Raw genomic sequence first — 12,745 nt, 5'->3', positions numbered from 1 at the left:
CTATACAAGTAGCGAGGCGTAGGCAGTGTATAAGTACATTTTTAATCGTAACGTTGTAATCGTAATCATAAAAGAGTGAAAAGTATTTTGCATTAAAACTTTATTGGAAAAAATACTTAACCACATGTAACGGAGTAAACATAACGCGGTAGTAGCCTACCCACCTCTGACTGTTGTAAATTGTTTTATTCATTATGTATCACAGACATAAAACGGGACATATGCTCTATTCTTCCAATTACATACAAATATATTTAAACATCTTTGCTTCTTTGAACGGACTGATTGGGGTGGGGAGGGTGGGCTGTTAGTGAAGTTGACGTCAGCAGGTCAGCTGACGAAAAGTGTGTTCAGCTTTCCAAGATGGCGGCGTCCTTGTGTCGGTGTTATGGGGTGAGCGTTACCTTTATTTGCTTGAATAACCAACAATGCTGTTGTAAATGCAACCAGTATACAGCTGATTGTCAACGTTCTAAGTGTCACTGCTCTAGTCACTGATAAAGGAGTTGACAAGAGCGTGTTTTAGCAGTTGACTCTAACCATCATTACGCATTGCGGACTAAGGTTACCCATTCATTCAGTCCCACATGTTGCCGCCCACTTCATTCAGCAAAAGATCACATTTTCACGTACGACCTTGGGTTACGAGGTCCAGTTATGCATGTTTTGTACTGAAGTGTTCATTGCTGTATGCTCGCACCGCCAATAATACAAATGCCCCTTCGTCAACTAGGCTAGTAGCTAACTGGCGAAAATACTTGCATCCTAAAACGAAGTGAATGTAGATACATAAACCAGGATAATTCTATATGCAAAACCATATGGCATTTTTTTGTTTTATTTCCTTCTACAGATGTTTCTCAGGAACAGTCTGATCCTGCTTCCCCGTTCATACATTTCAGCATTCCACAAAGGAGATGGCAATAGGATATATAGGGCCAGTGCTGTTTCTTTACAGGTGGGCTACAGCACGTTATGTTTTTCTAACTTAATCATCCAAGTTGCAGACAATTCTACAGATTTTACATCCTAATTGTGTCCGTTCTCTTCTGTTGCTGGGTCATTTTAGCATCGTTTTGCGTCCAGTCGTGGGAATCCTCGAAAAGGTTTCTTAGGGGAGTTTGTGGACTCCCTGAAGCAAGAGTTTAGCAAGAACAAGGAGATGAGCGAGAATATAAAGAGATTTCGTGAAGAAGCTAAAAGGCTGGAAGAGTCAGATGCTCTACAACAGGCCCGGAAGAAATATGTAAGTTAAGAATTTTCATCTAATCTAAGCAACATATAAAGATACAGGTTTAACATGTTTTATGACGCTTACAAAGAACAGATGAGTTCCAGTCAAAATATGAAATAGAATCCTCAATAAATTGCTACATAAGCCTACCGTATGCGTAGAATATTTTAGGGCCTTAATGGTTTAATATATCCAGATATGAGACTGAAATGGCACTAGTTTTTCACAAAGGTAATGTCTGTTATTGTCAGAAATCTATTGAGTCTGAAACGGTGAAAACATCTGAAGTGCTGAAAAAGACTCTGGGGTCATTCTCCGAAACTGTCAAAGGGGTAAGTAGCTTTCCTGTATCCATCTGACTCCTTATTAAGAACATCCACTACAGAGTTGGTGGTTAAAGCTCTAATTTTCATAACACATCATACTGAACAGTGTAAAGTGTTGGTTTGTGAGACGATTTTTATGATTGCTATGGCAGACTTTGCTTGTTTGGTACATGAAACAATTGTTGTCAGAGCATGGAGTAGGTTTGCTGTCCTGACTGAGTGCATTATGTACTGGTTGTCAGAGCTTGGAGGAGGTTGGCCGTACTGACCTGGGCAAGAAGATAAAGGAGGGCGTGGAAGAGGCAGCCAAGACCGTGAAGCACTCAGCTGAGTCCGTGTCTAAGAGTGGAGAGGTGCTGGGGAAGACCAGTGCCTTCAGAGCTATCTCTCAGGTCTGGATCGTCTCAATAAGTACATTAAAGACTGGGACATTACTCCATTTCATTTGGTTGGCCATCCATATATGACATGGTGTTTGGAAATGTGTCTCTTCACTTCACATTGCATGACTGAATGATCAACTTAAGTCAGTGTTTCTCTAGAGTCTGTTAGTGGAATGACAAACCTGGAGAAACATTCTGCGCAAGTCCCTTAATATATGACTTTGTGTATTTGTGATTAATTCAATAATCTTTCCGAGTTAAATTCCCCTTTTCACTGGATTTTAGGGTATGGAAACGGTGAGGAAAGAGATAGACGATCCTTACAATGGTCCTTACCGGGCCCCATCAACATTACGGAAGAGGAGCGAGTCCTCATTTAAAGGAGCAGAAAATGAGAGTAGAGTGTTCGAAGCTAATGAGTAAGTCTCCTGTGCTCTGGCTGCTGACAGGGATATAAACTTGTTTACGTAAGGCAATCGTCTGAATTCAACATTTTATTTTTTAGAGAGGCAATAGGTGTTGTTCTGCATAAGGATTCAAAATGGTTCCAGCAGTGGAAGGAGTTCAAGGACAACAACATGGTCTTTAACAGTAAGATGACATTTCTTTGTAATTCTGTTTAAGTGTCGATATGTAAGCTTTTACCCCTTTTAAGGTATGTTTACCGGTATGTAACATTCCTAAACTTTTGATTCTATGTGGACATGTGAAGGAGAGAGACACATCTAATGGCCCCATTGCCTATCTGGTCCAGGAGCCCTGCACACATGCTCCATAATCCATAATCCATACATTTTTAAACTTTGTCAGGATAGGAAAATCTTGATGTCTCAATACGTTTGTAATTTTTAAAACACCTATATGACTTTACTCTATCTCCACAGGGTTCTTTGACATGAAGATGAAATATGATGAAAGTGATAATGCCTTAATCCGGGCGACCCGTGCTGTTACAGACAAAGTCACCGATCTTATTGGTACTTGACACTTGATATACTCTTTGCCTATACTAAAGTAAAAAAAAAACAATCTAATTCTGTCCATATTAAACTGAGTTTGTTCTTTGATTGTTTGGGTAGGAGGCCTGTTCTCTAAAACAGAGATGTCGGAGGTGCTGACGGAGATCCTGAAGGCAGATCCCAGCTTTGATAAGGACTTGTTCCTTCGGCAGTGTGAGCGTGACATCATCCCCAATATCCTGGAGGTGAGCCTGCTAACATGTTTCTTCATCTCAAGTCAGGTCTTAACAATGCTAATTGTTAATGACTGTGAAGAGGATCTTGAAATAAGCCTTAGTAAATCCAGATGAATAACTGATGGCATCATACCATTTATTATTTTTTCTAATTCTTCCTTTACTGTGTTGCCCCTTTTTCCATTCACAGGCGATAATACGTGGTGAGCTGGAGGTTTTGAAAGACTGGTGCTACGAAGCTGTAAGTTCATTCTGCTGACAGATACTTGTATGTATAGATGTATAAATGTAAGTCTGTCTGTAACCGCTATTTTTGTACTTTTCTTCTTCCGTTCACATTGAAGACGTATAGCCAGCTAGCACACCCCATCAAGCAGGCCATTACCATGGGGTTGCAGTTCCAATCTAAAATCCTGGACATTGACAACATTGATGTGAGTACACAGGCCTCGCACGCAAGGTGGGAGTCCCTTTGAAATGTAAGGGGCTACATTAGATTTGTATTTATTTTATTGTTGTGTTTGTTTTCATGTCATCTTTCTCTCTCTCTCTCTCTCAGCTGGCTATGGGTAAAATCATGGACCAGGGGCCTGTGCTCATCATCACCTTCCAGGCACAGGTCGTCATGGTGATCCGCAGCTCAAAAGGGGAGGTTGTGGAGGGAGATCCGGTGAGTTCAATAGAAATGACAACCCAGCAGCATAGGGTTCATATTTATTCAAGAGACTTAATGCACAAGTCTTCAAAATTCAATTAAATTCCATTTTATTTATATAGCGCCAAAACAATAAAATTGTCTCAAGGCGCTTTACAAAGCCCAGGGCCTAAACCCCCAAGCAGTATGGGGAGAGAGCATTCAAGTATTGTACAACAGCTTAGTGGATATACAGTGTGCTCATTAGGTTACCATTACAAGGGTAAGTAGGGTAATGGAACAGAAAACAATGTCGATGGTGGCAATTATTTATATTGCAGAAAAATGCTAGCACAGAGTGTGGGGTAGCATAAGTGTATGACTTCACGGTACAACATGCACAAGAAGTGAAGAATGTTGCGACAGGTGGCAGGTTTTTCTACTATTCTACTTTTGACAGGGAGCCAGTGCAGAGAGGCAAGTACAGGTGAGATATGTTCATATTTTTGGGTTTGGTGAGTGTGTGAGCTGCAGCGTTCTGAATAAGCTGGAGGCTCTTTATTGAGTAGTTGCAACATCTGGACAGGAGAGCATGGCAGTAGTCTAGTCGCAACGTAATAAAAGCGTGCATTAGTTTTCCTGCATCTTGGAGAGAGAGGACTTTTCTGATTTTGGCAATACTGCGTAGATGAAAAAATTATGTCTTTGAGATCTGTTTTATGTGTGAGTCAAGAAGAAGGTCTTGGTTGATAATTACACCAAGATTTTTAATACTAGTGTTGGATATTAATGTGATCCCATCGAGTGTGGGTCGATGGCTAGATAATGTTTTTCTCAAATGTTTAGGGCCTACAAGCATAACATCAGTTGTATCAGAGTTAAGGAGCAGGAAGTTGTAAGTCATCCAAGCTTTTACATCTTGCAGGTAGGCTTCTATCTTGGGTAGCTGTACAATTTCATCAGGTTTCATGGATAGGTAAAGTTGACTGTCATCAGCACAGCAATGGAAGTTAATGCCATGCTTCCTTATGACAGCACCTAAGGGTAGCACGTACAAGGAGAAGAGCAAGGGTCCAAGCACAGAGCCTTGGGGAACACCACAACTCTTTCTGGTGTGATTGGATGACTTATTATGGACATTGATGATAGGGCACAGCCTTTGATGCCAACATGATTCCAGTCTCTGTAGCAAAATGTGATGATCTATAATGTCTCCTTGCAGCTTTTATGTTAATTGCGTCTACTTTGTCTCTCAGTATAAATGTTTTCTCCTCTATTTGTTTGTCAGTGGAACTTAGACTGCTTTAATTGCATTAGGCAGGTCATAATTGTGTACTGTCTGTGTGCCTCTCTGCAGGAGAAGGTCCTGAGGATGATGTATGTTTGGGCGCTGTGTCGTGACCAGGAGGAGTTGAACCCCCATGCTGCCTGGAGACTGCTGGACATGTCTGCCTCCAGCACTGAGCAGGTGCTCTGAGCAGCTTGGCTCAGAAGTGAGGACAGGCCAGAGACCAAGCACGTGCTCACAAACACACGACACCTTCTCTGAACACACATTCTCCCACTCATTTAATATTACACCTGTATGCTCATTCTTGGTGAGGATTGAGTGTGTTTGTGTTGTCCCGGCATCAAGTGGAGGGTCTTTGTGCTGGATGAGCTGCTAAAAAGGATGTCTTAATTTAAGTTATCCTGACAGCAAAAAGGTGTGCTAAATGAATTTCCATCTTTAAAAGGTAACAGCTCCCCAATGTTCCACCACTTAGTGGCTCTTCTTACCATGGTTGTGGCTCTCAACATTTTTGGTAGTCTAGAAAAGGAAATGTTAGTAAAAGAAATAAAGCCATCCACTTTTGCTGTTAGATTATTCAAAATATAAGTGTGTTCCAAATGTGTTCCGAATGTGTAGCTATATTTGGCGGAGGTTTGTGAAGTTCTCTGCAAGTGTATTATTGTGATGGGCAGAGAACCGTGACACTGCAATCCCTCAAACCCCAGCAGTGTCGTGAAAAGGACCAAAGTGCAAAATGAGTTGAAACAGCCATCATAACTAAGCTGTTATGTGAAATAGGAACCATGGCAAACTGTCAGCACATCTAAGTCGTAACTATTTATGGGTTCATATGATGTTTCCTATGATGATTACGGCAGCTTCTGAAAGCGCACCATAAGATGTGGTTTTCTGAGCTGTAAAATAAAACAATGACTTAATTGTGATGAAGCACATCAATACTGATGTTAATATTGACAAAATTCCCATTTTTATACAAATCAGCATTTTATGGATTGAAAATGGCTCAACATGCCATCTATGTTTAAAATCATCCTTAACCTTGCAATGCTGATGCTGACATCTAAACATGCATATCAAGGTCTGCTTAATACTAATATAGCCATCTGCTACCATTTGGTACACATCCACATCATGAAATTAGCGGCCCACCTCCCCCAGCCCTCCAGTACTTGTGAGTGTGAGTCTCATTTTCATTTGCTGATTGAGACTCAATTTCAGAGGAGATATTTTGTTCTTCTCAGCCACTGTCGAGTAGTGGAGCATTTTTCTCCCACGCAGGATAATATTACCCATTAGCCATTCAAGATGGCCGTCCAAAGAGGTAGTTGTTCTTTTTTTTAATCCCGAGATACAGAAGGAAACTAGGTCCTAGTCCCAATAATTTCTTTATTCTGTCATCCTGTGAATTACTGGGGATCCTCACCAATCCATTTTCAGGAGGACCCCCCACATGTAATGAACTATCAGACTATGTATGAGAGGGAGCTATTTTGAGGTGTTTGAGAAGGGGACTCTGTATGACTGTCTAAATATTTAATGCTGAATTTTCTAATAAAAAATGTTACCGTGTCAAAATGTAGAAATAAATCATATACGTTAATATTAAGGATATATGTTTATTATTATGCTTGTCTTTTCTGAGTCTTGGAAGCCTCTGTTTTCTGAACAGGGTCAGTGTACACTTTTTCCGCCAGTGATACTGACTCCATTTGTGTAAGGTGTCATTCACCGTGTGTCCTTTTTAAATAGGTGATCAAATATGAAGTAAAGAAAGCTGATGTGTTGTAATCAGAGTGCTGGAGATCTAAGTTTTAAGTGTTGCTGACACGTGCCACTGGCACTGAATTTACACCTTGGATAAGCTATTGAACAAGCAGCATTTCTTTACTTTAATAACTTTTTTAGATTTACAACTGTTGTCATTTTGGTTTGTTTTTGTCAGAAGTAAAGTGATACTGCAGAAAGATGGGTCACACTTTTTGACAATGTGGTAACATGAATTGTGTGAGACAATTCGAATTGTGAATTTCAGGATCTATTTAAGCATCGTTTTAACTTTAGTGTTTACTTTTGAACATATTGAGCCACATTAATTAAATTCAGCGGAACTAACTATCCAGTTTAACCAAAAATGGGCCTCCTGCAGCAACATTCTCTTTCCTCTTATATTTTCTCTTCATTTTCTGTTAAGACAAAAAAAAAGAGAAGCCAACTCCTGATGCACCAAACCTTCTAAGCCATCCAGATCTGCTCTTACCCTTTCGTGCTGAATGATGAATCCCACTTGATCATAAATTGGAGGTGCGTTGCTGATTGTTTGTCATTGGCATAGGTAACGCCCCCTAAACACTACAGGAGGGCAGGTATTGTGCCGTGTGCAAATACTCTGGTGCATGCCTTAGAATTGGAAAGATGCCACCAAAATAAGGCTGCAAGAAGAAGAAGTTGTTCAGGAGTAGTGGAATCGACTTTCTGTTAAATAAACTTTGAAAATGTGATTATGTGATCATTTTTTTTTTGTGTGTGTCCCTCAAAATTTAGAACCGATGTACTCTTGCGTTGGACAATAATTTGTGGACTGTGAAAATGAGATTTTATTTCTTATTTTGGTAGGAGTGCTGTCGACCACTCTTGTCTGAGAGAAGAGCAAAAATATGGGGGGGGGGGCACTGTGGCACGAGCCAATAAGCTCCCCATTTACGCGCTCCAATGCCCACAGGGACACGGGTTCAATTCCGGCCTGCTGTCGTTTCCCGATCCTCTCCCCACCTCTTCACTCCTCCTCACTTCATGTCCAAAATGCTTCACTGTCCTATCCAAATAAAGGCTAAGTAAACTTATGCTGCTGTACATGTATCTGTATGTTTATAACTATATATATATGTATATCTATATGTAGGACATGTCTTGTCTTATCTGTTGTTGTGCGTGTGCACTTTATATGTTTCACCGTGGGAGAGTGGGAAACGTTTTTTCGATTCCTTTGTATGTCTTAACATGCGAAGTAATTGACAATAAAGCTACTTTGACTTTGACTTGACTTTTACAGTCTAACGGCTTTAGAAAATGTTAAATTGATAGGTTTGTAGGTTGTAGCCTACATAAAAGGCATGAATATGGATAACTACCATGCATGGTCCATGTGTTCAGATACGTTAAAATATCCTGTTAACGTTTGGCATCATATTTTGTATATTGGTGAGGCTGTCAAGATGGCTGATTTCCTTCATAGCTTTTCACACATTAGTGAATCCCTGAAGAGGACTGTTTTGGAAATATTTTCAAATTTGTATTTAATAAAACATTCAAAGTAAAAACCTTTTTTAGATTTGTGATGTCTGAAGCATAGCAAAAGCCAGCCAACTGTGATGTGGTGTATGATGTTGGAATAAACTAGTGAATAACTAATCAGTGCACTATGACATTGATATGTGCCTGTCCATAGCTTTAGGATTGTGTCAAGTTTTCTGGTTTAGCCAGAATTACAAATAAACGTACAAAAAAAATAAAAAACGTATTTTCTTAAACGAAACATTTTAAGAATATATAAATAAGAGAAACTTAAGTTTGCACTTTGTCCTCTCTATCAGCTGCAACGCTCTGATAAAGTGTCCCTCAGTTCAGTCCCCCAGTGCCCCATAGCCTCACTCTCACTCCTGAATTCTGGCCAATCTGTTGTATTTGCAGGCAGTTCATTTAGTTTTTCTTATCACAATGTTACACTAATCCCAGAATCCTTTGATAACTCACTTTGATTTTTTTACTCTTTCTCTTCTGTCCAGACAGTGCGGCTGTTAAACATATCTTTGTTGAACAGCCATGCAACTTCTTGGAATAGAATTGGCTGACTATTTACAAAGCACATAAATGCCTTTAGGCATCAAGGGGAGATGATGCCATAAATATTAGAAAAGTACATACTTTGCAATAATAATTATTATCACAATTATAAACAAATATCTAAATAATGTACTATAAAACAGAGACAGCAAAGACAATGTCAACCGGTCTCCTTTAAAACAAATTCAAAGAGAACCTTCCTTAGATACCCCTCCCTATTTCTTTCTGAGAATACTCCACACTGAAATCAGTTTGATATTTTCATAACAGCAACTTTTATCACCTGCTTTTTTTAAATCCATTCCCATCTCCTCCCATACACTGGCTACCCCTGTAGCTCATGTGCTCAGGATCATTTAGTGTGGGATGATTGCGTATGGCAAGCTGGTCCTAGCAGCAATTATTGTGCCTGGTGCCAAAATATGCTGTACTGCATACAAACAGCTACTGTATAGTGGAGTTTATTCCATTGTGGAGGAAATGACTCTCATGCACTCTCTTCATATGGACCACCACAGCTGGTCTCAGTTCTGTCTGTCCTTCGGCTCACCAAAAAGGAACCTCAACAAAGAGGATTTGTGGTTGCTGAGAAAGGGAAGATGAGCAAGGCATTGTTGTCAGATTATGAGCTATCATCCCAGGGGTCATGGTGTCCCTACCCTCAGAGTGGAGAACTGACCTGGTTGGTCTCGTGCTGGTGTTCCTGCGTTTCCTGCTTCTCGATACTTCCGAATCCTGTTGGATCCTTACAGCAGCAGTCCAACCTCTTCCCGGAGTGACCATGAGGATGGGCTGGAGAGAGGGCAGTTTGATTATGCTGTGGTATAGTCATGGAGAGGCTTCCAGAGACAGAAGAACTAGGGGACATCAGAGGGAATATTGTATCCACTCCTCTTGCCACAAGACAAATGCAGCGATCATGGCTCTTAATCCCTAACGGGAACCATGCTACTTTTCTCACCTGGACTGAGCTGTCGATTGGTGCTAAGTGTGACACAGTAAGGCATCAAATGTGTATTTTCTGCTTGCCTTGTCCTCAGGTGTCCACTGCACTTCATGTCAAGATGAAAACTCAATGTGGAAAATTACGTTCACACTATACTTCACTATGTAGAGTTTCAGATCAGAGCAAACAATAATCTGTTCAATAGTCAGCTGTTGTTTATTATATAAATGTAAGAAGTATTGTTTATGTACACTGTCCCAGTCATTTTCATTCATAGTAAAACACAAACACAAAGACTTATGAATCTTGAGTCTTCCAAACTGCATTTACCGGTTTCTGTTCTTGTTAATATGAATTCAAGATTTCAGTGGAATGGATTACATATAGAGTAAATTGTCTTTTTTATCCTGCAACACTTACAGCAGCAGTGATGAGTTTTGGTGTAAAACTAGCCAGTTAACTACCTAAAAAGTCTTTTGACAATATAGTTTCCAAGGTTACGCTGTAAAACCTTTTCTTATGTTCTTTTGGACCCTCTGACCACAGAACTAGAGATGTGTTAATCTGTCCTTCACATGAGCATATACCATCAAAATTAATTTAAGGATGATACCAAACCACACCTCAAAATGTGGCAGCTTGCCGCATTCTGCTGCTTTAATACTGCTTATACATTGCAGTCTCTTTACCTGCTTCAAACTCATGCTGCACAGGGGAATTACATTTACATTGTACTGTTTTGCCCTCTTGTGGTTACTTGGTGTATAACGACTTTGACAATCATAAAAAAAATATTTTGTGTTAGACCCAATTGTACATTTTTTGTGAATGATATACTTCAACTGAGTGGCAAAGATGGTTGTGTTATGGAAAATAATGTTTTAAATAAGATGTATCAAATATCACATGCTCCTAAATGGTTGGGACCATTAACTTATCCAGCTGGCTGCTTGTCTGTATTGGTTTACATCCATCCCCCCTCCCCCTCCCCGTTGCAAGTCTTGTTGTAAAATGTATGTGCTTATGTGCTGAGGTGTTTTTTTCCTGCTCCCACACTGTACTCCTTTAGGAGCATAGTCTGGGGGTCGCCTTTTTTTTTCTCTCCTCCCTTTCCTCATGTTTATGCTGCAATTCTTCCCTCAACCTTGTCTTCCCGTCCTGTCTACCCCCTTATGGACGGGGGGATTGCCATTTTCGCTAGTTTACTAGTGACAGGCTGCGTTGCTGGTACTTGTGTACTTGTGTGCTTGTACTGTAACAATAAAGGACTACTACTACTACTACTACTACTACTACTACTACTACTACTAACTTCGCTTCTTGCAGAGAAGTGAAAAAAGGTTATAGCAATAAGTGCACTACCTATTGGTATGTGGTATGGTTCTGAGAGATATAGCACAAACTCAGAAGACATACACTGCCAACCATGCATCATAAACACAGAATCAGACAGAGCAGAACACTCGCTGCATGCCAACCCTGCATGAATGCAGCTCTTATGCCAACTCATTAAGAAGACATCAGATCTGTCCGTCTGGTTCTTTATTACTTTCTCTCTATCTTAATATCTAAATGTCTTAATCTGTTTAATTTCTTTGTCTTTGTTTTTCTCTCTCTTTCACTCACTCTGCATTCCATCTCTAAGTGTTTCTCTTTCTCTTTCACACACTCCCTCTATCTCTATTCATCTATTTTATCTTTCTCTTTCACTCATTCCCTCTATCTCTATTTATCTATTTTCTATTTCTTTATTTCACTCTCCCTGCACTTGTCTTCATCAAAGATCTTTACACACTTTTCTCTCCTCATCCTTTTCTCATGTATGTATCGTAAGAATCTTTTATTTCATATGTATTTTACATTTTTAACTTTATGCTTTGCATGCACTGGTATTTCCTCCAGGAAATACAAATCTCGTTGTAAATGTCTTCTCTGTTTTAGGTGACTTTCCTTATTGACTTTACATTCCCTTCAGTGTTCTTGTCTCTTGTTTGTTCCTACGAGAAACTGGAGAGCTTTTTCAAATAAGACCTTGCCGGTTTTAGAGTAGTGCTCCGATCAAATGTGTGTATGTGATAGAAAAACTCCACTGCAGAGGCGTCTTCATCTTGTGACTGACATTTATGATTCAGTTCAATCTGGGGATCCACAGAACATTTTTGACAGGGAAGCTTTCTGGTAACTCTTTTGATAATACATACTTCAAATCTTGACAAGCCCTTTTGTTGTAGTAAACACAGAGTTTGAAAAGAGCATGGGGCCTTGGCAAAGTTAGAACATAGATGAGTCATCCAATTAAAATGGCTTCCCATGCGTGGGCTACTTCATTAAGCCCAATGGACTGACTGCAATGTGCCAATCACTCCTCCGTCATTAGTGAGGAACAGAGAGGAACAGTGTTCTGCCTGAGTGGATGAGTATGCAGGGGAGCCATGGCAGACTTACAACTGACATGATTGGCCACATTTCAGGGAGGGGGGAGGAAGCTCTGCAAAAAAGACTCACCACTGAGTGAGTGTAGTCTGCCACACCTGAGTATACAAGCTGCCTTGGTTCCGGGTGTGGTGGTATTGTGTGTAACATGTTCATTGGTTGTTGTCAGGCCAAAGGAAAGGAAGCGGTCAGGGGATTTCTCTGGTCAAAGCCCTGTGTCCCATATTTGGGCTCTTGGCTACATCAGCTCCACTTGATCTCATCACATTGATCCATCCAGCTGTGCCAACCTGGAGAGGGGGCAGAGGGGTGGCTGATACATCCGTCTGTGCCAACCTGGAGAAATGGCAGAGGGGTGGCTGATCTAGAGCTCTCAAAATGATTGGCCATGCTTGGAACAGTTAATGACAGAGTGGAAATCTCCTGGAAAATGGAAATATGAGAGATTGTCAGTGAAGGG

At 40.4% G+C, this 12,745-nt stretch overlaps 1 protein-coding gene across 1 annotated transcript; it reads left to right on the top strand.

Moving 5' to 3' along the window:
* The first annotated feature begins 295 nt into the window (after window positions 1-295).
* On the top strand, window positions 296-6,666 carry LOC122132052 (mitochondrial import inner membrane translocase subunit TIM44-like). Its single transcript, XM_042706812.1, has 13 exons — window positions 296-393; window positions 854-958; window positions 1,070-1,246; window positions 1,486-1,566; window positions 1,803-1,952; window positions 2,229-2,362; window positions 2,449-2,534; window positions 2,828-2,920; window positions 3,023-3,147; window positions 3,329-3,379; window positions 3,483-3,572; window positions 3,698-3,808; window positions 5,130-6,666. Exons 1-13 carry the CDS (start codon window positions 364-366, stop codon window positions 5,247-5,249), a joined length of 1,353 nt encoding a protein of 450 aa, XP_042562746.1. The 5' UTR covers window positions 296-363; the 3' UTR covers window positions 5,250-6,666.
* The last annotated feature ends 6,079 nt before the right edge of the window (window positions 6,667-12,745 follow it).

Source organism: Clupea harengus, unplaced genomic scaffold (genome assembly GCF_900700415.2).
Source record: "Clupea harengus unplaced genomic scaffold, Ch_v2.0.2, whole genome shotgun sequence".
NCBI lineage: Eukaryota > Metazoa > Chordata > Actinopteri > Clupeiformes > Clupeidae > Clupea > Clupea harengus.
The sequence above is the reverse complement of the archived record's forward strand: the minus strand, read 5'-3'. Positions and strand labels throughout refer to the sequence as shown.

What these genes read in the sequence shown, in the direction of transcription:
- LOC122132052 (XM_042706812.1), top strand. Translation starts at nt 364, where the DNA reads ATGGCGGCGTCCTTGTGTCGGTGTTATGGG. An exon ending in CCTTGTGTCGGTGTTATGGG is followed by an intron (nt 394 to 853) that starts GTGAGCGTTACC and finishes TTCCTTCTACAG; the next exon opens with ATGTTTCTCAGGAACAGTCT. An exon ending in CCAGTGCTGTTTCTTTACAG is followed by an intron (nt 959 to 1,069) that starts GTGGGCTACAGC and finishes GGGTCATTTTAG; the next exon opens with CATCGTTTTGCGTCCAGTCG.